Source organism: Camellia sinensis, unplaced genomic scaffold (assembly GCF_055761805.1).
Source record: "Camellia sinensis isolate YWXY unplaced genomic scaffold, ASM5576180v1 Unanchor1, whole genome shotgun sequence".
Taxonomy (NCBI): domain Eukaryota; kingdom Viridiplantae; phylum Streptophyta; class Magnoliopsida; order Ericales; family Theaceae; genus Camellia; species Camellia sinensis.
In genome coordinates this window covers 2,371,338-2,398,925 of record NW_028128987.1, presented here as the reverse complement: position 1 = coordinate 2,398,925, position 27,588 = coordinate 2,371,338, and the positions used below count along the sequence as shown (strand labels likewise).

The 27,588-nt window shown below is 33.2% G+C and overlaps 1 protein-coding gene across 1 annotated transcript; it reads right to left on the bottom strand.

The window, feature by feature from the left end:
- On the bottom strand, nt 1–27,171 carry LOC114263853 (4,5-DOPA dioxygenase extradiol). The gene is made up of 3 exons (XM_028204427.2): nt 26,862–27,171; nt 12,383–12,753; nt 1–448 (listed from the first exon to the last, which is right to left on the bottom strand). Exons 1-3 carry the CDS (start codon nt 27,108–27,110, stop codon nt 256–258), a joined length of 813 nt encoding a protein of 270 aa, XP_028060228.2. The 5' UTR covers nt 27,111–27,171; the 3' UTR covers nt 1–255.
- Between the last annotated feature and the right edge of the window lie 417 nt (nt 27,172–27,588).

The following is a 27,588-nucleotide window of genomic DNA, read 5'->3' as shown; positions in this document are numbered from 1 at the left end:
TTAATCAAAATCTATTTTAAACCCCAATTGTGATTATGGAAAAAAAATATGTGTATCGATAAGTTTCCTTTAAATTGTGCGAAAAATAAGAAAAATCACAGTTTTGGTTATCGCAACCGTTCGCTATCACCTTTACATCCCACAACTGCAATCGTGCTACCGCAACCATTACGGTCACTGCAACCGTTTTTCAAAACCTATCAGGTTGGTGGGTTCTTTCCATGGAATGCATATAGGTAGCTAGCTCCTAAGGTTTTAGGGAGTGTTTGAAAATCGAAAGGAAGCAAAAGAGAGACAACGAGCACCCCAACTCTGATGAATGAGCTCAGCTTTTGATCCCTTTCCAGAAGCTCCTAGAGCTACAAGCAAAGGGTAAAAATGATCTGGTTCAGGATGTGCCATCTTTGCATAGGGTGCCTTCTTCTCATAATCAATTACATCTTCATGCCTGTATAAATTATAATTCAATTCAAGTCAAGCCAAGTAGGACATTAGGTTAAGTTTGGCATCTTCCAAAAAAATCAAAAAGTCAAAAAATTACTATTCTTTTTATGTCACATTATCTTATTTAAGTCACATCACTTCTCTATTACATCACTTCAAACCCAACCTATATTTCATAAAAAGTCAAAAAGTGCACTTATTTAAAATATCTCAAACAACCCCTAATATTTATCATAACTTTTTTCTTTTTTTAAAGTTCAAAATGGGATAGTATTGTATATACTCAAATATATTACTGGCCAACATGCATGATTACAAAAAATAAATAAATAAATAAATAAAATAAATTAAAATTAAAATTAAAATTAAAATTAAAATATAAAATAAAAACGTCAATAGTTTGAGAAACGAAGAAAATTTGAACAATATTATTCTCATTGGAGGTTTCACATTCTTGGCACATTAAGCAAACGCCGGACATAGATTTAACAAGCGTAAATTTCCCATTGTTTGTTTTGGCAGAACATAGTTTTTTAATTTTAATTTATTTTATTTTGTAATTTTTTAGCATTTAGTATGACAAATAACAATTTTTTAGCATTTAGTATGACAAATAACAATTTAATGGAAAACATTGCTTGTGATAAAAGGAAAAACTAATTTGGACAGAAAATATTTTTCGTTTTTAAAATTAGATTATTGAGGTATAGTGATCCACAACATTCATGATGTGTGGAGCCCACTCATGTATATGTGAGGTCCACATCATAAATGGTGTGGATCATTATGGAGATTGTGGGGATCCTCCAAAAAGGGGGTTTCTATCATTACTCTAAGTCACATTACCTCTTTATCACATCACTTTAAACCCAACCCATATCCAATCCATATTTCATAAAAAATTAAAAAGTGCACTTATTTAGAACATCCCAAACAATCCCTGACTCTCAATGCACCCTATGTTTTTTCACAAATTATCATTTAAGGTAAAATTATAATTTGCAGTACACCCAAATAATAAACAAATTAAGTCAAAAAACTCTCTCTTTCTCTCTCAATTTCTGATCTTCACTCTCACCTCCTCTACCACACCACCAGCTCCATGGCCACAGTCATCATCACTGTCATTGCCATCCACCATCATACCACCAACTCTACCTCCACTTTTATCCCACCATCACACCACCACATCTACCTTCACTTTTATCCCACCACCACTACCAGCAAACACAAAAAAATATTTTTCAAAATTCGTAAGAAATGTTTTCTGTTAAAATTTATTAAATTCTAATTGGTGGTTGATTAGGGCTGAGATTGTGAAACTGTAAATGGAAACGGCTCATTTCAATACTTCATCGAAAGGAAACAAAAATAAAGAAAAGCAAAATGATTTTCGATTCTGTGGAAGCAAAGCATACATATACAACCAACATCAAGGATGCATGCGATGAATAAAAACTCTTCTAATTAATTACACCAATTTGCCCTTGACAAAACCTCATTTTGGCAAGTGCGTTCCTCATCAATGGCCACTGACTCATCAATTTTCTATCTCCAAAACCTAAGACCATCTCTAATTATTCACCAAATAATTCATTAAATTTAAATTTAATGAAAAAATTCACTTTTTACTGCTCCAACCCAGCACTAAATCTTTCATCAAATTTAAAATTTTTCAAATCTTTCAAATTGAAAGTGGATGTGTCTTTCATGAAATCACTGTTCATAATCATTGGATTTTCACCACCGATGATTACCTCAAGGCAAAAATTTGTGAAAAAATTACACTGGCTGGTCGACTGGTCGGACATTTGTCCAGTCAACTAGTGTTCTGATGTAGCTTTAAAAACCTCCGTTAGAGCACTTGATATCAAATAGAGCTTTTACTCAAATTTGAGAAAGAAAAAAGATATATTGTTGGAGATACTCTAAGGGCAAGTTTTGATTTGTTTTGGGAAATATGTTAAAAGTTGATTTTTTTGGTTTTTTTTTTTGACTTTTTAAAAAAATATATATAAAAAAGTAGAAAAGTGATGTGACTCAAAATAAGTTGAAATCCAAAAAGTGGCTTTTTACCCACTTGCCAAAACAAGCCAAAAACACTTCCTTGGGTTTCAATTTATTTGTTTATTTTCCCAGAGTATTGTTTCGTTCATGTTTAGTGGGATGGAATGGAGTTTTAGAGTGATGGAGAAGATAAAAAAAAAATAATTGAAACTTAGAAAAGAAGATGAAGAGACCTGAATATGAAAAATAAGTATAAGTGATTAAGGTGTACCATGGAAATTTTTTATTTTATTTTAGAGTTTAATGTGTATTGTTCTTATTAGTAAATTTACATAAGATATAATAAAAACTAAATTTTTAAATTTTAAATGGACATATAAAGTAACTATTTGGGTACAAATAGAATCACCCTTAAACAACATAGAGAGAAATCTTATTGAAGCCCTAACGTTTCTACAACTCACCTTTTTTTTTTTTATTATTTATAATTATTGTCATTTATGCAAATCTATCCTAACAAAAAGTTATAAATAAATTGCAAACTTAGTTCTGTAAAGATTTTCATTTATAGAAAATAAAATATATTTAGTCATTAGATTTTTCATTTCAAATTTGTGATTTTCATATTTTATTTACTTATTTACAATTTACCCGTTTGATTTTTTTTTGTAATTTTAGATTTCATCTTCATAATGAAAAACATGAAGTTATTATTTGATTTATTTTTAAATGGATTTTACTAAACTACGAATCAACAAAATTAGATTTTATCTTTTTTAAGTTTTTGTAATGATTTGTTGAGATTTTAGTCTATGAAACTAAATTTTAGAAGTTATATTCAACAAATTTTGTGTGGATACTAGAAAAAAAATAAAAAAATTGTGAGTGCTTATTACTTCATTAATATTTTTTATTTTTTTATTATTTTATTTTTGATGTGAGATATAAGGGTCTCAAACTTGAAAGTTCCGCTCGGACCCCCAAAAGTTGTGGGCCGGCCTGTATATCATAGTATGGCAATGAAAATGAAAGTTTTCAAGGAAAGGCTAATTCATTTGTGAAAGTTAAAAAAGCAGCAACTTCTTGATATCTGGTTTGATCTAGTTGAAATATATTTTTGGGTAAATTATACTCACCTTTTTTTGAGGTTTTTGATAATTATAAGAAATTTTCTTATAGTTTCAATAATTACAGAAATTATCCTTACTTCTATTACTAAGATTCCCCCACCATTAATCTTTTATTAATTTATTTAACAGAATATGCTGACGTCATGTACTACAAGTAAAAAATTTCAAGATTGCCCTTATATATTCAAATTGTAAATTTCACTCATCTCCCATTAGGCTTTACAAAAAATTAATAAAGACCCATACATTATTTTAATAATACAAAATTATTAAATTCTATACAATATTTAAAAAAAATTCTAAATTGTTAAGACAAGCATATATATAGTAGAATAACCAAATATTACCTTATTTAAAAATTTTAAAAAAAAAGAGAGCATAAAGTGATCACCATTAAATCTTATACTAGATTAAATACAGTCATTTATTTGAAAATTACGAAACAAAGTATAAAATATGTTTTATTTTTTAAAAAGACCACCAATTTTATAAATAATTATTTCAGAAGTTAGAGTTTGAATAAAAATTTAAAAATGCATATAGGTATTTGATTTTTATTTTATTTTTTTTTGTATGAAAAATACATATTTAGAGAAATTATCCATCTCTTTCCATTTTCTTTATTTTATTTCTTTCATTTTTCTTTCTATTTATTTTCTCATTCATTTTTTTCATAGTGTCACTGCAACAAATAGCAACACTATATAATTTATTATTATTATTATTTGTTCTCTTCTCTATGTTATTTCCTCAGCATTTTTCAACATTTTTTTCTCTTTCATCAATGTTAGCTAGTATCACCCACTACCATAGCAACTTATGAAACATGAATTTTTCTTTTGTTTTGTAAACATATTTGTGTATTAAATTTTCTTTAAGAAAAATAAATATAATAACATTTCATATTTATAATAAAAAAAATTGACTTATAAAAATTACCAAGTGTTACCTCATAAATATATATTTTAAAAAAATTATCATTTTATCTTTTTACAATCCTATATTATTCTCAAATTTTAATTATCATTAAAAAAAATATGTCAATATTTCTCACCATAATAATAAAATTTTAAAAAATAAATATAAAAGTGAAAAAATATCTAAACACGCTATAATAAATTAAAATTAAATGATAGGGAATGAAAGATAAAGAAATTATTTGAGAATAATAAACTATTTAAATTTGTCATTTCTTACATCTAATCAAAATATAATTTTACTTGAAGGAATAAATTATTTGAAAATAATAAAATACTCAAATAATTTGTTATTTATTACATCTAAAATCTATATCTCCATCTTTGTTTCTTTCATTTAAATTATTTTTATTAAATTAAATCTCAAAATTAATTCAAATAACAAACATGGATATTATTTCTTAATTTCATTAATGATTGATATATATATATATATATATTTTTATAATAAAAGTTCAAAACTTATATTGTGAGAAATAAAATGATAATTTAATATATAGGTAAATTATAATTAAAGGGTATTAAGTGTAAAAGATATTAAGGTCATTTGCATAACCAAGTTAATACCTTTTGACTTAAATTAACAGGAGGGGAGGAATCTTTACGATGCCAGAAAAAAGTAAGGAATGTTTCTATAATTATTGAAACTACATGAGAGATTTCGATAGTTGTCAAAAACCTCAGGGGAAGGGACTGTAATTTATCCTATTTTTTAGTAATGAAGCTTTGGCCCTGTTTGGTAGGGTTTATTTCTACCTTATTTCAGTTTTTAACTTAATTTAAGCTATTTTGATGTATTTGGTTCATCTTAACAATACAGCTTATAGCTTTTTGTAAGTCAAAAATCAACTTATTCTTTGAGTGAGGGAGGAGAAACTTAATTTATAAGTAAAAAATCAACTTATGTTCACAGTTATAAGCTATAAGTTGTTAGGTTATAAGTTATAATCACTTTCCCATAGCTCTACCAAACGGGGCCTTTGCCCTGGATGGTTATTACCTCGATGTACTATTCTATTTCGAGAAAAGAAAATTAGGGTTTTTATTGATAAATCTTATTTTGAGAGGTCTCAATTTTTGTAATTTCTTTTAGACCCTTACTTTTGAATTATTTATAAAAAAAAATCTCTATTCCTTATTTAAATTCAATTTTAATCTTAGAATCGAGAACACGCCCCGATCGGAACCATGCGAACCCTAATCGATCCCAATAACTTAAAATATAATTTCTAATACCCTAATAAAAATTAATTAACCCTCTAATTGTAGAATAATCGCTCAAAGCCCTAGATTTCTAATTCTCATAAGGTTCATTGCGTTGGTCATCTTTTAATTAGAAAATGAGAAACCCAAACCAAATTATTTCTCCTATTACTAATTTAATTAATTCTACACTTGAAATAGATATCCTAATTCATAAATTGAGTCCATGCCCTCATACTTTATTAATATTGCCCAATAGCCTCAAAATTATTTCTTTATATATATATATATATATATATAAGTACAATCCATTATAATAATATTTTTCACAAAATATCTACACTATTTAAAGATGAATTTGCACACAAAAAGAAAGTGAAAAATCCCTAAAAAATGCTAGTCAATTGAAGCGCATGGCCATGGAGATTTTGTGTAGTACTTTTGAAACAAATTTCATGAAATCATGAAAAAGTTTTTGACTATTGGGAGATATTGCTTAAATCATGAAAAAGTTTTTGACTATGGCATAAAATTATATATATATAGAGATGTAAATATTCAATTGAACTAAGGACATTTTAGACAATTTGTCACAAATTTTCTATAAATAGAACCACTCTCCTAGCATTATTTGCATATCAAAAACATACACAAATACACTAATTTCAGCATAGAAAGGGAGAGAGGAGAGGTAAAAAGAGTTTTGGTGGTCGAGGAGGAAAAAGAAAGAAATTCTTGAGAAAACACTTCACTAGGCATTCAAGTAAGTTATAACACATCCCTCTCTCTTTTTCTTTTTTTCTTTTATTTTATTTTTAAATACATGTTCTTAGAGGTTCTAAATATTATTATCAGATGTGCTTTAATGGTGTACTTTTGTTAAAAATGAAAAGAATTGAGCCTTGTTCCACCTTGATTTGTATTCCCTCTTAATCGGTGTAAAATTATCTTTTTCTACACCTATCTCATATAATTTCAAAAGGAGCACCTTGAGTCTAAAATTCTGACTTGAATATACATTATTTAGCATGTTTTTATTATAATGGAAGTGAAAAATTATCTATGGTTACCCTATTTTCTTACTCTTTCTCTTATTTCAGGCTTTTTGCTCAAAAAATCGATTTTTCAGCCAACTTGCAAAAATTCCAGAACAATTCATAAAAATCTCCTTAACTTAATTTTTATGTCAAAACCTTCCTTTAAGTGTTAGCTTTCATAGAAAAAAAGTTTTATCGAAAAAGAGTGAGCGGTTTGAGAGAAAATCCATTTTTCGTAACAATCGATGAATTTGGACAGCGCTTTAGTATTTCTTAAATAACTAAAAATATAGAAAAGTTATGAAACTTTTAAAAGATATTCTAAATACTAGATAAAATTCTCTACAAATTCTAGGAAGGCCAAATTTAGGAAAAATCTAAAAATGTTTCTTTAATTGCAATATTTAAAGTGTATCTAATCTGAAAATTTATATTTGTTGGTAATCTCATTTTATTAATTTCATGAATGTGCTTCTTATCACTTGTTTGAGTTTTAGTATGGTAATTACATATGCTGTGACTATATTTCCTTGCAATGGTACTTTGATGATACTCATACTTGTATATAATTTAGTGTCTTAATAAATTGTTCTAACCTTAACTTAAAATATTTGGTAATTGAGTTTCGATCACTTGAATTATATTATGGGAAAATGTTGTGATAAATTGATGGTGGGATGTGTTCCCTATTTGAAGTAAAGTCTTGCGCAAGTGATTGTATCAGAACCCTTGAATGGATCAGTTGTATTCGGACCCCTAGGTGTTTATGATGGATAAGGATAGAGGAGGTTATGGGTAAGGCCCTTATTTTTACCGTCTCTTTTGAGGTCCTCAGTTGACGCTATGCGGTATGTAACCGTTGGTAGGCATCTGAGGCAAGGTCTGCAAAGCAACAAAAGAGGGGGCATACCGAATAATCCGAGTTCAATTCTTGTAGTTAGGAAGATGAAATCTCTTTGGGGGATTTCTAGATTATTAACATCTAACCTTGTAATCATTTGTTATTGAATGATTATCATGGTTATTACTTGCTTGTTATAATTATGCTGGTGTATTCGATTAGGAAAAAGGGATGGGGTGTGTGTGCATTTACTGGATATTCAAATCTCATAATGTTTCATGCCAGGTATTGAAGACTATTAGACCGGTCAAAGGAAAAACTGAAGTATTTGAGGACGTATGGCTACCAGAGGAGATTTAGAAACTAGTTTTGTAAACATGTTTTGAGATTGTAAGTGATAAATCCCTTGTTGTATTTAAGACATGATTTTGTAATTATTATATATATCAATTGTAACCTATCTTTATACTTTGTCAACTCATGTAGACCTTGTATTAATACTTTGTCAAGATCTATAAAAAAATGTAACTTTGCTATCTAAGGTGGTTTGTGTAGCGATCCCAGTTTCGTCCCTTCTTTCATATTTTGCCACTTCGACTGGGTACGTCGGGGATCGAGCTGTCCGGTCAGCTCGTGGGGGTCTAGGGGGCAGCGCCCCTTGGCAGGTTCGAGGGCAGCGCCTTGGCGGGGCCGAGGGGCAGCGCCCTTGAAGCAAAAATGCAAAATGCATTCGAAGTTGCTTGTCCGCTCGAGCGGCCGTTTATGCACTCGAGCAGAGAATGTTTGGTTCCAGAAGTTTGACCTATCTGCAAAAGTATTGGGAAAGTATATTTGACGCTCGAGCGGGGCTTTCCACGCTCAAGCAGACCATGTTATATCAGTTCGTGAATCTGATATTTTTGATCACTTTTGTATATATATATATATCTCTCTCTAAAAACCATTTCCTCTCCCTTCTCTCTATATTTTCCTACGCCAAATTGGATCAAAACCTGGATTTCTCAAGATCCATTAGAGCTTTGCTATAGGTTTTTCATCAAAATTGGTTAACTTCTCGAGGGCTTCGTTGTGTGCGATGAAAATTGAGTTTCGACACCGTTGATTTTGGGGGTTTCATCTCATTTCTTCTTCAAAACTTGAGGTAGGGATTTTCTTAGAGTTATATATATTTTTGCAAGATCTAGATGATTTTTGAAATCATCTTTCGATCGCTTTGAAAATTGATTGTTGATTCAAGAAATTGAATGATTTTGAAAGTGGGTTTGTCTCTTGTTTCTTTTAAAATGATCCTATGGGTTTTGATCTTCGTTGATTAAAGAAAAGATGACTTTGGAAAGTTTTCTTTCAAAAGATTTGAGTTGTATAGTTTTTGTGAGAAAACTTAAAATTTAGGAATTTTTTTAAAAGAGACTGAAAATCCTTGAATGATATTGTTATATTTATTTTGTGTGTCAAAACAAATGAATATTTGGAAAATTTCTTATTTATATTTATATAAATGACGAATTTCAGGGAATATGAAAATTGTTGTTCATTTGGAAATTATTGTTCAAAACGTTGAAATAGTCTTGAAATAACTAATTGTTGAGAATACTTAAGAAGAGAAAATTGTGTTATTCCTTAGATGATGAATTGGAATAAAAGTATTTATATTCATCTCGTGTTATTGGCATATCAATTCATTTGATTACATTAAACTTTGAAAGTTGATTTGAAAACTTGCATTGAGAAAAAAATGTTGAGAAACAAGTTTTCATGGAATGGTTTTGGGATAAATACGTTGGTAAGCCTTGATAGGTGGTATAGATTATATTGAATAAGTTGGCCTGAGAATCCGGGGTGAAAGACTGAAAATCCGCGCGGATAGGTGTCGAGCCTTCCGGTTAATACTAGTAAAAATGACAAATTGGTAGTACTTGTATAGTCTACTTGCAGACACTGACCTAGGGATTACCAGAGTCGTATCTACCACTCTTGAAATGAATTGTTAAGTTTTAAAGAATTGAAATTGCATGACATCATTGAGCATGATGGTTTTCAAAGATGAAGATGCGATTTTCTTTCAAAAGTGCATAGCATGGCATATGCATTTCATCTATTGAGACTTGTATAAAATATATATATTTTGTTAAGGATTTCGTACTGTGTTTTATGCTCACCCTACGGGATTTTTGTGCAGGAAAAGATGTGGTGATGCCGCCTAATTAGAGGCGAGGAAATGTGTGTTGAGAGTACGAGACTCTCATTTTGCTATGACTCTATGTGTAAGCCAAGGGTTGTATGTGTGTGGGTTTGAATAACCGTTTTGTGTAACCAGGCTCAAGCCTTGGAAACTCGTAAACCCCTTGGGGGTATTTATTTGTTTATTTACTTATTGTTGGATTAATGTATTGTTGCATTAAGAACTATTATATCAAGTAATGTAAATTTGGAGATTTATATTTTGGTTTTCCTTGAAAGAGCCATGATTGTTGTATTATTATTTGGGCAAAAAATTTGAGACATTATAGTTAGACTTAGAAGGGAGGCTATATTGACTCGTCTGATCTTCCCGGGATCGATCTTAGTTCTTAATCAAAGGATTCATTAGTGATATTTCTTTCTCTTTTAACCTTAGATAAATTGTATATTTATTTGTTTAATATATTCCTTGATGTTTCCGATTTTTGGGGTGTCACACATTTAGAAGTGTTTTAGTCTAATAAGTCCGCTAAGGAAAATTATAACCTAAGTAGTTCTATGTATTTATACTTTTATTCCACGATGTCTTTTTTTTCCTTATTTATGTTGTTTGTTGGACTGTTATACCCTTATGTCTATTGTTGATATGTATTACATAGAAAAATGATATACACATTTCTTTTTTTGTTACTACCTCTATTTTGGTAGTTACCATTATTCACGTTTTTCCTTTTGATCAGTTTCATTCACCTTTGTGGTATTGTTTCATTGTGCCAGGGTTTTGAAACTCTCTATTTGGTAGGGTTTAGAAACTCTAGTTTATACATTGTGGTGAAATAATATTATATTTCTCCATTATTAAGGTGAAGTTTTGTGTTCTCCATTGTCACTTTTGTGTTTGAAGTTTTGTATTTGTCCATTGTTGTTTTGTGTTCGAAACTCTATATTTCTCCATTATTGTAGGTCGAAACTTTGTTTATTTCCAGTTAATTTTGTTACAAACATATTCTCCAAATGTGAGTTTGGTTTGATTTAAATTGGTGGAATGATAAAATTGCATAGATTGTTAATGATAGTGATAATGATAAAGATGATGATGAAGATGAGGAAGTGGGTGATATATATATATATATATATTTTGGTTTTTAGAATGATTGAGTTTTTTTTTTTTTTTTTTTTTTTTCTAAATCTATTGTTGCCTTGTTTCTAATTTTTATTTTTTTTTTGTTAATTGGTGTGAATGTTCACATTTCACATTGTTTGAAAGTCTGAGAAATAAATATTGGAATATAGATATGGGCATAATTATATAATTTGCAAGATTTGAATATTCACATATTATTAGTTATTTGTTACTATATACTTGTTGTTTGAACAATAATTTTTTGTTACCATTAAACAATTGAAATAGTCTTTTTTTTTTTTCTTTTAATTTTGTTTCATGTTGCAGTGTGAATGCTCATATTGGTATGAATTTAGTTTCTAAGGTTAGTTGTATATTAATTGTAAATTGTGAATATTCATATTGTATTTTGGTATGAGTTGTTTTTCGAGATTTTTTTGAAAGTTAGTTGTGTTTTGTGTTTTGTGTCTTTTTTTTTTTTTTTTGTTGGTTAAGCAATCACTTTTGTTACTATTGAATAATCAAAATAGTCGATTTTCACTTTTTTTCAATTTTATTTTATATTTTCACGTTGTAGTGTGAATGTTTACATTAGTATGAGTTTATAATTAACTTTTTTTTTTTAAACTAGTTATATATTAATTGTAAATTGTGAACATTTATATTGTATTTTGGTATAAATTTTGTTTTTTTGAAAGTTAATTGCATGTTTGTTTTTTTTGTTACTATGCTTGTTAGTTGAACAATTATTTTTGTTACCATTGTACAATTGAAATAAATGATTTTTACTTTTTTCAATTTGGTTTTATATTTTCACGTTATAGTGTAAATGTTTAAATGAGTATGAGTTATTTTTTTTAAAGACTAGTTGTATGTTAATTATAAATTGTGAATATTCACATTGTATTTTGGTATGAATTTTATTTTTTCGAATGTTAGTTGTATGTTTGTTCGTTTATTGTGAACATTCACATTATATTTTAGTATGTGTTTTGTTTTTTTAGAAGTTAGTTGTATATTTGTTGTTTACTATGACCATTCACAATGTATTTTGACTTTTATTTAGATTTTTTGTTGCGCTATTTTTAAAATTTTAAAATTATAAAATTCAAAGTTCATAATTTAAGATTTTCTCTATGGAATGTGGGAGAGATTTTTTCCTTAGAATAAGAGAGAGATTTTCTTTTTGGATTGAAGAAGAAATTTTCTCCATAAAATGAGGAACTATTGTCATGTATTAATTTTAAAATAGAAACATGTGCAAAAAATTAGAAATGATGATTTGGTCATATTACATTTAACAGGACCTAATGGAATACTCAAAGAGAATATTGATTAGATGGAATAAAACACTTCAAAAGAAAATTTATCAAAAAATGACCCAACAAAATTTTACTTTTGCAAAATAAATAAATAAATAAATAAAATTATGCATATACCTGCCACTGAGAAGAGAATCCTTGAGCCAGTTATTAAAATGGAGAGCCCAAGGCAAAACTTCTCCCTCCTCTTGAGGAATGGCTGCCACGTTATTTGTAGCTCCACCTGACCCAATTATGAGAACTCCTTCTTCCCTGAGAGGGGACAATGCTTTGCCTACGTGGTAGTGATGAGTCCCATCCTTGGATGACTGCACTGAAAGTTCACATACTGGGATATCTGCCTCTGGATACATGAGCATTAGTGGAAACCAAGCAGCATGATCAAGCCCTCGATCTCCATCTTCATCAACAGTCTCAAAGCCAGACTTGATCAACAACTCCTTCACTCTTAGTCCCAATTGTGGTGCACCTGGTGCTGGGTACTTGACCTAGCATTAGCAAGTTTATAGATTTTCATTTTATGTTATGCTAACATCAATGGTGAAAATCAGAAGTTTTAAAATATATTGTAGAAAATTAACCCATAAGGATAAATGCTTTAAATACAATTAGATTTTAGGAAGGTTAAACAAAGTTATGTTTTGAATTAGAAAAATATTTCTAATAATTCCCTCTCTCTCTCTCTCCCTCCACCTCCCTCCCCTCCCTTCCCTTCTTTTCTCCCTTATGTGAATTTAAAAGAAAGCCTAGATAATTTTAAAACAGTCAAAGTGTTCCAATTTTGCTATATTGTGTGTGTCCAGATTGTATGTTGAGTTCCTCTAATTATTGCTGTAGCCTTGTAAAGAGGGAGTGTTGTCTTCTTTTGGGGTATGGGAAACATACATGAACCCAAGATGAAAGATTCTATTTTTATTTTAATAAATAATTTTCTTTGTTGGTTAAAAACTAAAGGAATCTCTCATCCTAAAATCTTTATACCTTATCATTAATGCTCTTCTAACTACATGATATGGTGAAATTCTCAAAAGAAGAAAATTGAAGTCAAGATCATGTGATTAGAGTATATTATTGTTGTCTCACTACATTTGTAGAATATCCAATAATGTAATATCCAGAATGTGGAGAGAAAAAAGCAGGACAACCTTTATGTAAAGAGTCATGCTAATGCCAGCTCAATGGACTGTCAATAACAATAGGAAAATGCTAAAAGCATAGAATCTCAAGAACCAATTAGGTTATCTCAGTTGGCTAGAATTTATGACCCTCATATAGAAAGTCATGAGTTCAAACTTGAAAGGGTAAATTGATGATTAAATATTTTAATTCTCACTCCTTCATGCTACCCCATGTGAGGCTCCTAACTTTTGTAAGCCCTATTAAGTCCTTGACTTTTGAGTTATTATAATAAAACCCTCGTTTATTCGCAAATTTAACTCTAAAACCAAAGACACATCGGGAACGAATCCATACAAACCCTAATCGACCATGATAGCTTAGTAATAGTTTCTATACTCTAATATTAATTATTTAACTATGATGCCCTTGACCCTTGTAATTTTATTTAGACCCTTAATTTTGAATTATTTCAACAAAGACCCTCTATATATAGTACATAATTAAGTCCTAATCATCCCTCATTTCATTACATTCCAACTAAATTCAACTCAATTCCATTCCATCCAATCAAAGGGCATTTTGAACATTTCACCACATTTTCCCTATAAATAGATCACCTCTCTTGGATATTTGGCACACATATACACACTCACACACTACATATTCGGTTGAGGGAGAGAAAAGAGAGGAAGAGAGAGCTTTGGTGGTGGAGGAGAGAAAAAAGGGAAGAAATTGTGCAAACATCCTAACTACGCAACAAGTAAGCCACAGCACAACCCTCTATTTTATTTTCCTCTTTCAAATACATGTCTTAGAGGATCTAAACATTAATTTCAGATGTGTTTGAATGGTATTATTGTGTTAAAAATGAAAAAGAGTTGAGTCTTGTTCCACCCTTACTTTTGTTTTCCCTTAATCGATGCAAAACTATCTTTTTCTACACTTATCTCACATAATTTCTAAAGGCACACTTTCAATCCAATCTTTGAGTTTAATATATATTATTTAGTATATTTTCATCACAATAGAAATGAAAATTTATCCATGGTTACCCTTCTTTTTTACTTTTTCTCTTATTTCAAGCTTTGTGTTTAAAGAACCGATATTTACATCTCACTGGCAAAAATTCTAAAAAAATGCAGAAAAATCTTCTTAACCTCATTTTGACGTCAAAACCTTCCTTTTAAGTGTTAGCTTTCATGGAAATTTTTTTTTTTATCAAAAAAGAGTGAGCAGTTTAAGAGAAAATTCGATTTTCGTAACAGTTGACAAATTTGGAGAGCGCTGGAGTATTTCTTAAATAACTAAAACTCTAAGAAAACTATGACACTTTTGAAAAATGTTCTGAAAATTAGATAAAATTCTCTACAAACCATAGGAAGGCCAAGTTTAGGAAAAATCTAAAAATGTCTTTTTAATTGCAATCTCTAAAGTGCACCAAATCTGAAATTTTACTTTTGTTGATGAATTTATGTTCTTAATTTCATGAATGTGCTTATGATCACTTGTTCATATATTGGCATGATATTTGCATTTATTATGGTTATGTTCCTTTTCATAGTCCTTTGATGATGCTCATGCTTATATAGAAATTATTATCATGATAAGTTCTTCTAATTTTAACTTAAAACATCTAACTAAAGGGGAAACTAAATGGGGTGGTATTGGATTTTCGATTACTTGAATAATTTTATGAGATAATGTTGTATGGATTGACGGGATGCATTCCCTAATCGAATATAAAAGTCTTGAAAGAGTTGTGTTGTGATACTCAAGTTGGCTTAGGTTTAGAATGCGGACCCTTGTGTCATTCGTGCGGCGGTCTTGCAGAACACAAATGAGAATGCTTGTAGCCCAGATGAGAATTCATGTGGCAAACCAGAACACAAATGAGAATTCTTGCGGTCGTGATAGGTTATGACTATCCTGTATTCCAAGATGACACGACCTAGGTATATAACCCTAGGAGTGGACATCTGGAATGGTGAGCAGGAAAGGATACAAGTTTGCCTAATAAAGCCAAGCTTGGAGTGTTAGATAGGAACGATATTCCGTGGAGAGGTGCCTAGAACTAACTTGATTGAAAGTTATTCTTGAAAGACTAAAATTTATTATAAGCTTTGCTTGGTTATTACTTCTGTTATATATTATGATTATGCCATTATTGTGTATTGGGCTGGAAAAAAAGAATGGGGTGTGTGTGCGTTTACTGGGCATTCAATGCTCATGGCATTTCATGTCACGTATTAAAGACTATTAGCTGGTCGAAGTCAAAACTGAAACATTTGAAGATATATGACTATCCTAGGAGAATTAGAAACTAATTTTGTAATCATGTTTTGAGTTTGTAAGTGATAAATCTTTTATTTTATTTAAGACATGATTTTGTAATTATTATATATCTATACATATCTTTTGAATTACCTATTCCTTATTTTCTTGTCAACTCATGTAGACTTTCTGTTAATACCTTGTTGAGATCTGTCAAAAAGGTAATTTTGGACTTTGAAGGTCTATATTGACTCCTTCGACCTTCTTAGAATCTTATTTGGTTATTAACCAAAGGACTCATTAGTGATGCTTCCTACACTTGTAACCTTAGTTAAACCATGTATTTATTGGTAATATATTTCTTGATATTCTCGATTTTTGAGGCGTCACACCCAACGACTTAGATCTTGTAACAATTTTTTGATAATTGATTGGATAGCCTAGTGAATCTTTCCTTTTGCTATGGAAAACCATAAAAATGGCTCACACTTGATCATGCGATTCATAAGCAGATTCTCTATCAACATTATGCCCTAATCTCTCCTTTGTTTGAGTGAGTGGCACCTCTATATTTTAGTGTAGATGTTTGCAAAGAAGAAACAATTGAATCCTAAACAGTAATTTGCAAGACCTTATTACGCTAGGTCAAGATTTAAAGGGGCATACTCTTAAGGACAATGTTTACACATGCCTCTACTAATTAGTTTTTATATACATCATCATATGGTTTATTTTTTATCATTATTATTAACAATATCAGTAACTAGGTGGCTTATGGACAGGATGTCAAAGTGTTGTATTGGATGTTCAATGACATTTGCTCATGCAAATCAAACCCTTGGATGCACAATGGTGTCCTTTTTCAATAGTCCTCTGACAATCAAGTTAGTAGAGAGCTTGGAGAAGAAGGCAATGGTGATTATGGTTTATGGATAAGGTTACTTACCTTTTGCTTAGGTAGCTGTTCTATATATAACAATATACCTTCTAGAAGATCATAATGTTGTGAGTTGTTTTTCAAAGCAATCAACAAACAAGACCTATTGAAAAGTTATTTCTTCTTCTTCTTATTCTTTATCCTCCCTCCAAAACTTCAATCTATCCTAGCAAAACTCACCATCATCATCAACATCAAATGGATCGAGGAGGTTGGATCCCCATTGAGAAGCGAAGAGGGGGACAAGGATCAAGGAGAAAAGATAATCATCCAGGTATTTACACACTGTTTGTGGATAAACTACCACAAAGTATGGATCCTAAGGGTTTGTACAACCTGTTTAAGAAGTTTGGAGTGGTGAATGATGCCTTCATTCCACAAAAGAGAAAAAGAATAATTGCTTCCAGATTTGGCTATCAAGTAACAGTAAGTGTTACAGTGCAAAAAACTAATGGTTTGTGGGTGGATGACAAGGTCCTAGTGGTAAAAAATGCTGACTTTGGTAGGGAGGGGCAAGAGAAAGGCTATACGAAACCACAGGCAAAGAGTCAAGGATTACAAAGGCCACAATGATGTGACTCAAGTAAAGGAATGAATCAGTTCATGGGGCAGAGATCGTATGTGCAAGTAGTAAAGGGGGAGAATACTGGTGGAATGGGGGCTATTATAGTAAAGTCAGAGGAAATAGGCAATGGATGGTTATATGAGAGTCTGATTCTACGTTTGAAAGCGAAGTATGCCACTGTGAATATGAAGATGGAGCTTGAAGCTAGAGGCATGAAGGAAGTTGTGGTGAGGAAGGGTGGAGGACGAGACCTGATATTATCTTTCAATTCAAAAGAGGAGATGAAATTAAAAATGAAGGATGTAAAGGAGATGTGTGGGGACTGGTGTGAAGAGGTAGTCACAGGGGAAGCAAGGAAAGTGCTAGAATAAGAACGGTGTGTGTGGTTAAGTTGCTATGGAATCCCTTTAAACTTGTGGAATAGAATCAATTTACATAGGATTGGGAATTTATGGGGGGAGATTCTCTACACTGAGGGAGACCTAAGCCAGCCACTATTGTTCAACTATGGAAAGATGAAGATTTCAACTAAATACATGGAGCCAATAAATAAGATGATCAATATGGACTGTAAATGTGTGCTATACCCAATTCGGGTTTGTGAAGAACAAAGGGTGGTTGTTCAAACAATACGGGAGACCTGTGTTTGTAAGAAGCATACGCACTTGGATGATGTGTATAGTGCCAATGCACAGGTAGGTAAGTCTATGGAGGTAAGAAGCAGAGATGAAGAAGATGAAGATGACTGGGCAGCTGAGTTAGCTAAGGTGCTTGAAAGCAATGATGGCATGGTAACAGGAGATATGCCAAATGGACCAGTAAACAGAATTGAGGTAGAACAAGAGGTCCATGGGAGGAGCAAAACACTAGTTGTAGCGTCTAGTGAAAGATTGGGGCAGGAGCTTGAGATGGCAGTGGGTAAGCCGAATTACGGCTGTGCAGAACAGTGTCAGAATTGCGATGACCAAGTATACACGCCTGGTTTTATGAAAAGCTTAAGTAGGTCTACATTGTTTCAACCTGGAGTGAACTTAGAAGTGCAGTTGGACCTGACTCAGGAGCCTAATGCTTTGGGTGGGCATCATCCTTCACAGACTGGGCCTACTAAGTCAAGTAGGCTCAAAGCCCAAATAAATAATAGCAAGAGTGATGCAAATTTAAAGCTAAAAGGGATTCATCTTTCACAGACTGGGCCTACTGAGTCAAGTGGGTTCAAAACCCAAATAAATAATAGCAAGAGTGATGCAAATTTAAAGCTGAAAGGGAAGAAAAAATGGGATAAAAGAACCCATTGTCGGTAGCAACCTCAGAGAAGGGGATTTTTTGATCTTGTGAGGAGATATGGACATAAGGGTGCTTCAACAAGTAAACCAGCTCCAAAGCATGCCCTGCTAAGAGCAGCAGTTGTAAAAGCCTCAATATCGTCATTTACTAAGAATGGGAATGTTAGAGGAAGAAGAATTTTTAATGAAGCTGAAGCAACAGTACAGTTGGGCAAAATATTGGGCGTGGAGTATAATGGAATAAAAGAGGAAGTTCTTAGCAAAATAGTGGAACTGGAAAAAAAGGATAAGGAGAAGCTTGGGGGGGAGGGGAAATGAGGCTATTGCATAGGGTGTTTGTGGAGGTGGGATTTCATTGGAGTATAATAATGTTTCTTATGAAGATACTGATTTGGAATATTAGAGGAATTAGAAGGCAAGAGAAGAGGGGAAAGATTCGGAAGTTGGTGAAGGACAGAAATATAGATATAGTGTTGATTCAAGAAACTAAGAAAGCTGCTATTACAAACAGAGAAGTCAGAGAAATGTGGGTGAGGACTAGAATGGAGTTCATGTCAGTAGATTCAGAAGGTACAGCTGGAGGTTTGTTATGCATATAAAACCCCGAGGTATTTCAACTTGGTGCTTGTTATAGTAGCAGACGGTTCATACTCTTATTAGGTACAATGTTTAATTCCTTTGAGTGTGTTTTACTGAATATATATGCACCGAATGATGTGGGTGGTAGAAAAAGCTTTGGGATAGTTTGCTTAATCCGAAACAAGGTTTTCCTAAACCATGGTGTCTGTGTGGAGATTTTAATGAAATTAGGAATATTGGTGAGAGGAAAGGTTGCTCCAGAAGAGAGAGGGGTATGACTGAGCTCAATGAGTTTATTGAGAATAGTGAAGTACAAGACCTACCTTGATTAGGAAGAAAGTACACATGGTGTAATTCCAGGGAAGGGGTCAAATGGAGCAGGATAGATAGGGTGTTGGTGGATCCGAAATGGTTGGAGGGATTTCAATTAAAATTATGGGGATTACCTAGACTCATCTCAGATCACAGTCCACTACTATTGATAGAAGATGAAAGGGATTGGGGTCCAAAGCCATTCCTGTTTCTAAATGCTTGGTGTCTACATCCAAATTTATCATCTTTTGTGGCTAAAGTTTGGAAGGAGTCAGAACCTAATGGCTGGGCTGGATTCATATTACAGAAAAAATTGAAGGATTTGAAATTAGCGCTTCGACAATGAAATAAGGAGGTGTATGGGTCTGTGCCTAACAAATTGAAAGCAGTAGAGGTGGAAGTTCATATCCTTGATCTTCAAGCAGAGAATAGAGAGCTGGATCAACAAGAGAAAGCTAGAAGAAGAGCAGCTTGTGAAGAGGTATGGAGACTTCATAGAATGATGGAGTGGATGTGATTACAAAAATCAAGACTGAATTAGAATTTGAAAGGGGATCAAAATACCAGATTTTTCCATGTGATGGCCAAGGGTAGACAATGTAGAAATGAAATAACATCCATGACCTTTGGTGGTTCAGTGCTTGAGGATCCTAGCCAAGTGAATGCTGCAATTTTTGAGCACTTCAAGAAGCAATATCCTGAGGAGTGGATGTCAAGACCTAAGTTAGGAGGCCTATTCAAATCAGTGAGTAGCAGTCCCTATTTTGATGTGTTGGAAACTGAGTTCTTAGAGTCTGAAATTCTGGCAGCAATGAAGGATTGTGATGGTAACAAGGCTCCTGGCCCAGATGGTTTCAACATGTTATACTTCCAAAAATTTTGGAAGGTGACAAAAGGGGAAGTTCTTAATTTTATGAAGAAATTTTATAAGAATGGCAGATTGGTGAAGGTTTTGAATAGCTCCTTTATTACTCTTGTCCCTAAGAAGGAAAACCCTATCAGTTTAGTAGGATCAATATATAAAGTCCTAACTAAGGTCCTCTCAAGAAGATTAAAAGAAGTGCTACCATGCATCATTAGTGAGACCCAATCAGCCTTTATAGGAGGGAGGAACATATTAGATGGAGTTCTGATTGCCAATGAAATGGTAGATGGGTGGAAGAAATCCAAGAAGCAGGGTGTGATCATTAAACTTGATTTTGAGAAGGCGTATGATTCAGTCAACTGGGGATTCCTACGTTCTATGCTCCTGAAGTTTGGATTTGGGTTAAGATGGGTTAAATGGATGACGGAGTGTGTTAGTACAGCTAGAATTTCAGTACTGGTAAATGGGTCTCCAACTGATGAGTTTAGTCCTCAAAGGGGCCTTCGACAAGGTGACCCTCTGTCCCCCTTCCTGTTCAACTTGGTTGTTGAAGGTCTCAATATGTTACTGACAAGAGCATACCATATGGGAATTATTAAAGAGATGCAAATTGGTGTAGATGATGCGAGGCTGTCTCACCTGCAATTCGCGGATGATTCTATCCTTTTTTGTGAAGCTAAAGAGGAGGAGGTTAGAAGCTTGAAGAGGATCTTGAGGTGTTTTAAGGTGATGTCGGGCTTGAGGATTAATTATCATAAGAGTCAGGTTTGTGGAGTGGGTGTGGCAGATGAATCTTTAGCTACATTTGTATCTATTTTGAATTGCAAGATCAAGAAGCTGCCTATGCAATATTTAGGCCTACCTCTTGGGGCTGATCCTAATAGAAAGCAAACTTGGAAACCTGTGTTGGATAAGATTCGTAGTAGGCTAGCTAGCTGGAAAAGAAAGCTTTTATCTTATGCTGGGAGGTTAACCTTAATCAAATCTATAATTGCATTACTACTAGTATACTATTTATCATTGTTTAGATTACCTCAAGGGGTAGCGAAAGTGATTGAAAGGCTGCAGGCTTCATTCCTTTGGGGGGGGCTGATGTAGGAGAAGGTTACACTTGGTCAAATGGGCTGATTTGTCCAAAAGTGTGGATCAAGAGGGACTGGGGTTGACAAGAGTAAAAATGATGAATGACTGTCTACTAGTCAAATAGTGGTGGAGGTTTGGGTATAAAAAAGATGCACTGTGGAGGAAAGTTATTTGTAGCAAGTACAAGGTGGACTTTAGTGATTGGGTGCCCACTTCATGCACAAGGCCTAGTGTATCTAGTGTTTGGAAAGGTATAATCAATATTGCTATGTCTGATAGCCCACTCCTACAGTTCTACATAAATAATTGGCAGTTAAAGGTTGGGGATGAGAGTAGAGTAAGGTTTTGGTTGGATAAGTGGTGTCAAGCCACCTGCTTCAGAGAGGAATATCCTGGCTTATTCTCTTTAATCTTAGATAAGGAGGTGTCACTAACAACAATGTATGAGAGAAAGGAAAATGCAGGGGACTGGGTGTTTAATTTTAGAAGAAGGCTCTATGATTGGGAAGATTGTGAGGTCACAAGGCTCAAGAATTTTCTGGGTGCTGCACCTGCTTTGGTGGTCAATCAGGTTGATAAACTAGTGTGGTTAGCAGTTGCAACAGAGGTATTCTCAGTGTCCTCTCTATATAATGGGGTTTTTGCTAACGCTAGTTCTTAATTGAGTATTTGTAAACTAGTGTGGGTTAAATACTTGCCTCCCGAAGTCCAATTTCTGGAATGGCTTGCATGGTAGAGTAGATTAAAGACTTTAGTTTTTCTCGAAAGAATTGGTGTGCTTCAAAGCAATGTATAAACTCTATGTGTATTTTGTAAAGCTGAATTTGAAACTATGAACCATGTCATGGTGTCTTGTCTCTTTGCATCATCTGTGTGGTTTGAAATGCTGAATTGGTGGGATGTCCAAGGGGCCTTACCTGGAACTGTTGAAGGGTTGCTTCTATGGTGGGATAGAGAGTGGTTCAGCAGTAAGGAGAGAAAGATTTGGAGGGTCGTACCTCTGGTTGTGTTGTGGTCCTTGTGGAAGCTTCGAAATGATGTGGTGTTCAATGCTGCCATCCCTGATGTGGCTCAGTTATGTGAAGTGATAAAAGTCAGATTTGCACTGTGGTTGAGACCGTATTATTTAGATCATAGTTTTACAGTTCAGGATTTTGTGATTAATCTTAGGCAAGTGAGAAAGTGTATTACAGGAAGAAGTGTGTAAGGAGGCAAGTGATATGGCTGGTATGACTGTGAAGTGCATTAGCATCAGGGTGTGGAGGCTAGAGTTTGATTTGGGTGGACTCCTCTGGTTGCAGAGGTTATTGACTGATTTGGGTGGTGTGCTTAGGTATTGCTGGTGGATTGGAACTCTTCTGCTGCTGCTTGAGTTTGCTTCTGCTCTGTCCCCCCAGGTTGTTGTTTAGGAGGATGAAGGTTAGGGTGAGTCAAGTGAATTGAGTGGTAGATCTGTTTTTGTTGCTCAGCAGACTGCATAGTGTAGGTGGTGGTTAAAACAGAGAGCTGGCTGAATTGTTTTGTTAGCCTGAGCTGCTGCAGTGTGGACGGTTGGGGTGTTTGTCTTGCTGGGCTAATCTAATTTGTATTGCTGCTGGGCTATGAGCTATTGATAAAAGGAGTGAGTATGCTAAGGTCTGCTAGAATGCTATGGTTGAATCTGTTGGTCTGATGGTGGATGGCTGCAAGTCGGTTGATGAGTTGCTGTGCTACTACTGGTTTGGCCTCTGCTATGTTGTGCTACTACTGCAAGTCCTGGCTGCAAGTGGGCTGTCATTTTGGGATGTTATGCTAGGCTATGGTTTGATAATCTGTTCTGCTCTTGGACTGCTATTGGTCTGATGTTGGATTCTGCTTTGATTTGGTGGGCTACTGTTGGGAAGAAGCTGGTTGTTAGTCCTGGTTTGAACCTGGGCTGCTAGTATGCTAAGGTCTGCTAGAATGCTATGCTTGAATCTGTTGGTCTGATGGTGGATGGCTGCAAGTCCTGGGGTGGGCTGCTAGTTTGCTAAGGTGAGCTTGCTAAGTCCTTTGCGTGATTTGATCCAATCTGTTGTGGTTCTACTTGTATATGAGCTAAGCTAAGGTTCAAGTAGGCACTATGTATTGGTTTTGGCTAAGGTTCAAGTACGCTAAGACTCTGAGCTGCTATTGCTTCTGGTTGAGGCTCAGATGAAACTGGTATGGTTGTGTTGAGACTGTGGGTGCAAGTCCCAGGTTAGGATGTTGATGCTGGTGTAGTTTCTGATCTGCTTTTCTGTAGTAATTTTTTGCTTTTTGTTTTCTGGTTTTTTTGGGTTTGGTTTCTCGCCATCCCTTTTGGGTTGAGCTAGCATATGATTGGGTGCTTCCCTTGGTGCCAACTTAGTTGGGATGAAGAGTTTTGCCTTGATGCTTTTTGCTCGCCTCCGCTTTATTGATGTTACCCGTATGTATGTATGTTTGATGCTATCAATAAAGTTTTTTTTGCTGACCAAAAAAAAAAAAAAAAAAAAAAGAAGCCCTTCTAAGATCTCTTCCATGTGAAAAGAATAACTTTGTTAAGCTTCATCTAATGGGAGTTCGCTACGTAGAATGCTAGACTCATCGGAATTATGGTTATGAGATACATTTGATAGGCAGTTGCAGGCGAGGGGACTACTCTAAACCTCTCCATGTGTTCCTCTATACGACATGTTAGCCACAAGATTCCTTGAGTTTAGTTGAGTAGCAAGGTCATAATGATGGTCAAAGAAAGGTTGTGTCCGTCCGACCTACTGATCGGCAAAAACATTGAATTATTCGACGTAGGGTGGGCAACACGTTTTAGTCTGCCCAATTGACCTCAAGGTTGATGAATCCATGGCCTGACTTGTGGACCTCATGGTCAATGAATCCCTAGGCTAACCTGCGCCTATAAGCCAAGCTCATGGTCTGGCTCAACAAGTCGGCCCATGTTGAGTGTGTATATATCATTTTTTTTCATCTATTTTATATTAGTTAAATTTGCGAATTGAAATCAACGTCTATAAAGCCGCATTTTAAGTATCTTGTACTATGACAATGAAATTGACAAAGATCTTAGTAATCCAACCTCCAGTTTTGTCTATGTGAGGGGCTGTGATTTTGTTTGGTTTTCAGGTAATTAATGTATTCTTGAAAGGGATGGCTTAGAATTTTGGGGGTTTGTTGTTTGTTGGGCATCTTGCCAGGGTTTTTGATTTGCTTTGGATGTGTGGCAGTTCTTAGTTTTTCAAACTTTTTAGCAATGAAGTTTTAGCCATAATTCTTATTACATCCATGTATATATTGTTTCGTTTGGGAAGCCTTGGTTGTGGTTTTTTTGGCTATTTTAGTCACAAAAAATAAAATAGATTTTTTAACTCAATAAGACAAAACATCACATTCAAACCATAATCATTACATTCTTTCTCTCGCAAAAAAGTCAAAAAAGCTAAAAAAAACCAAAAGCCTTTCCTAAACTAAGTTTTTTAACCCCAGACTAAAATAATTAAAAAAGTCATAAAGCCAACCCACTTCCTAAAGGGAGGCAAAATAAGTCATGGAAAACCCAACTAGTTGGCATACTCCTAGGAAATCATTTCCATCACTCTAGTAATTTTCATTGAAATGTTCAGCTCATATCATACACACTTGTAACTATTCCTTGTTCCTATATAAAATTTTCATAAGCATGGAAGGCAAGATTTTGAAAATCAGACCGATTGACACAGCAACCGATCCTTGTGAAATTCGTTTTAATTCCCAATTAAACCGCCAAACCCGTTACGGTTTTGTGGCTATCTTCCTTGCATTAAAAATGGTATACCAAATGAAGGTGCCAAGGTTAACCGGTTTTGTGCCTATCTACAAATAGAGCCTCCGATGCCACCAAGCCACTCTACTTGTTTGTATAACTAATTGCAATTGTAATATATATATATATATATTATTCTTATCAAGTACCGATAATATATAATATTTTATATAGTTACATATTAATTTTTATAAAATTGAAGAAGTGTAAAAATTACTAATCAAGTTTTATTTCGTAATATTTAATTTAAAAAAATTATTACAACATTTGTATTTATATATTATTTTAAAAATATTTATGACATAATTATGACGTTAGGGTTTGATCCGGTCCGTCCATCCGGGGACACTTACCAGTAAGTTTCCTATACAAAGTTCAAAACGCATCTAATTTCAAAACAAAACACTTGCACCAATTAATCCTATATACTTTTAATTATGACCAAAAACTCTTTTTTCTTTTTATAAATTTAAAAATGCTACAACATCCCACCATTGCCGGACTTCTATCAGACGGTCACTGGAGAATCACCGGAATGTTCAACATCACCGAAAAGTCGCTAGAAGTTCGTCGGAGTGTTCTAAACGTCATTGGAAATCAATGGAATGTTTAGAATGTTCATTGAACGTCAAGAATATCGTTAAAAGCTCATCGGAATGTCCAAAATATTGTTGGAAAAAAGAAAAAGAATGAATAAATAGAGAAATTATGGTGAAAAAAATAGCAAAATGTGCTACATATTAATAAACTGAAAGAGAAAAAAAAAAAACAACAATAACAATGGAAACAAAACATATATTATTTTTCAATTTTTGTTGGGTTTAAATAAATAATCTCAAATATTGATCAAATTGAAAAGTAAGCGTTGAAACTGTAAAATGTTACAGTTTCAAAGTATGATTCTATTAAACATTTATCCTTATTAATTAAACCAGAAAACATGTTATGAAACTGTAAGATTTTACTATTCTAAAGAATGTTATGAAACTGCAAAATTTTACAGTTTTAAAGCGTGATTCATTTCAGTATCAAAAAAATTAAAACTGTAAATTTTTACAGTTTTCACTATCTGTAACTAAAATTCTAAAATAACTTGTTCAGAATTTGAAAATTTTATCCAATAAAATAGGAAAATAGAAGTGTGCAATAGAGAAAAGGTAGAAAAAAAATTAAAAAATTGAAAGAGAGAAACAGATATAGAGAGAGAAGGTTGTACATCAGCAACTATTTTTGTTTAGATCTACTCGGATCTCATATAGATCTACTCAGATCTTATAGATCTATATCAGATTTGAGTAGATTTACTCATTTTTTTTGCTAGAAATTCGCCTTTTTTACTGTCGGTGAGGGTGGAGTAAGAAGTCGGTGGTTATCGGTGAACTCCAATCAATGGTGGTTGTCGGTCATCGGTGACTATATATGAGAATGAGAAAGAGAAAGAGAATAAATAAGGCATAGTCACCGGTTGCCAGAAATCATGAGAAGAAAGAGATAGAAAAAAACAAATGCACAGAGAAGAACAAAGAAGAAAAACACGTAATAGATTTTTGAAAGTATCCAAAAGGTTGTGAGATTAGATAGACTTCTCCTCTTTTAAATTTGACTTTCAGATAATTTGCTCATTTTTTTTTTTCCAATTCGCTTATCAGTCCAGTTTTCAAAACATGGATGGAAATTGGAATGAACTTTGTTTTGTTTACTTTGTCGCCGTTTCAATTTCATCAATAATTTTTTTTATTAAAAACAAAAAAACACAGAACAGTGAAGTTAACTAACAATAACATACCTGGTACAGGAAGGCAGGGAAGTTATTGGCAAAATCATACATGGTTTCATTGTGATGAGAAACATTGACAGTAGGATGAGAGGTGTCCCAGTGTGCTGAAACTATCAGAATTGATTTGGGTTTCGGCATTTTCACCACCTCTTTCCAACTTCTCAGAAATGGCCTCGATTCGGTTGTCTCAAATGAATGTGCTGACATTGCATGTGGGATGAAAAATGTATCCATCATCAATGGCGGTGATCTCTCCATTTTCACTCTCTCTCTCTCTCTCTCTCTCTCTCAAACAAAGAAACTCTCAGTGGCTTACCAGGTTGGCAGACTTGGCTTGGGACTTTATAAAGGAGACACAAGCTGCAGTAGTGGTTCATATTTTCAATTCAATTCAATTTTATTTCTTTTCTTTCTTGGGAGAATTGTAAATTTATGGTGTTTCTATAAAATGTTTATAAATTAATGAAAAAAATTTATAACTTGAATTATTAAAATTAATAATTTTTTTTTACTGATTTGTAATTTCTTTTAGAAACTTGCACTAAAGTGCAATTTTTTTTTTTTTTTTTGAGTTATAAATTTATAATCCATAAATAAATTGCGTAAACTTAAAGAGAAAAGTTTGTGTGCATTCGCGAGAGTGCGAGGCCAGAACTTTCACTTCCTTTTTTGAAAAAAATGGTTAATGAAAAATATGGATTTATCTCATGATTATGTGATTATTGATTTAGGCAAT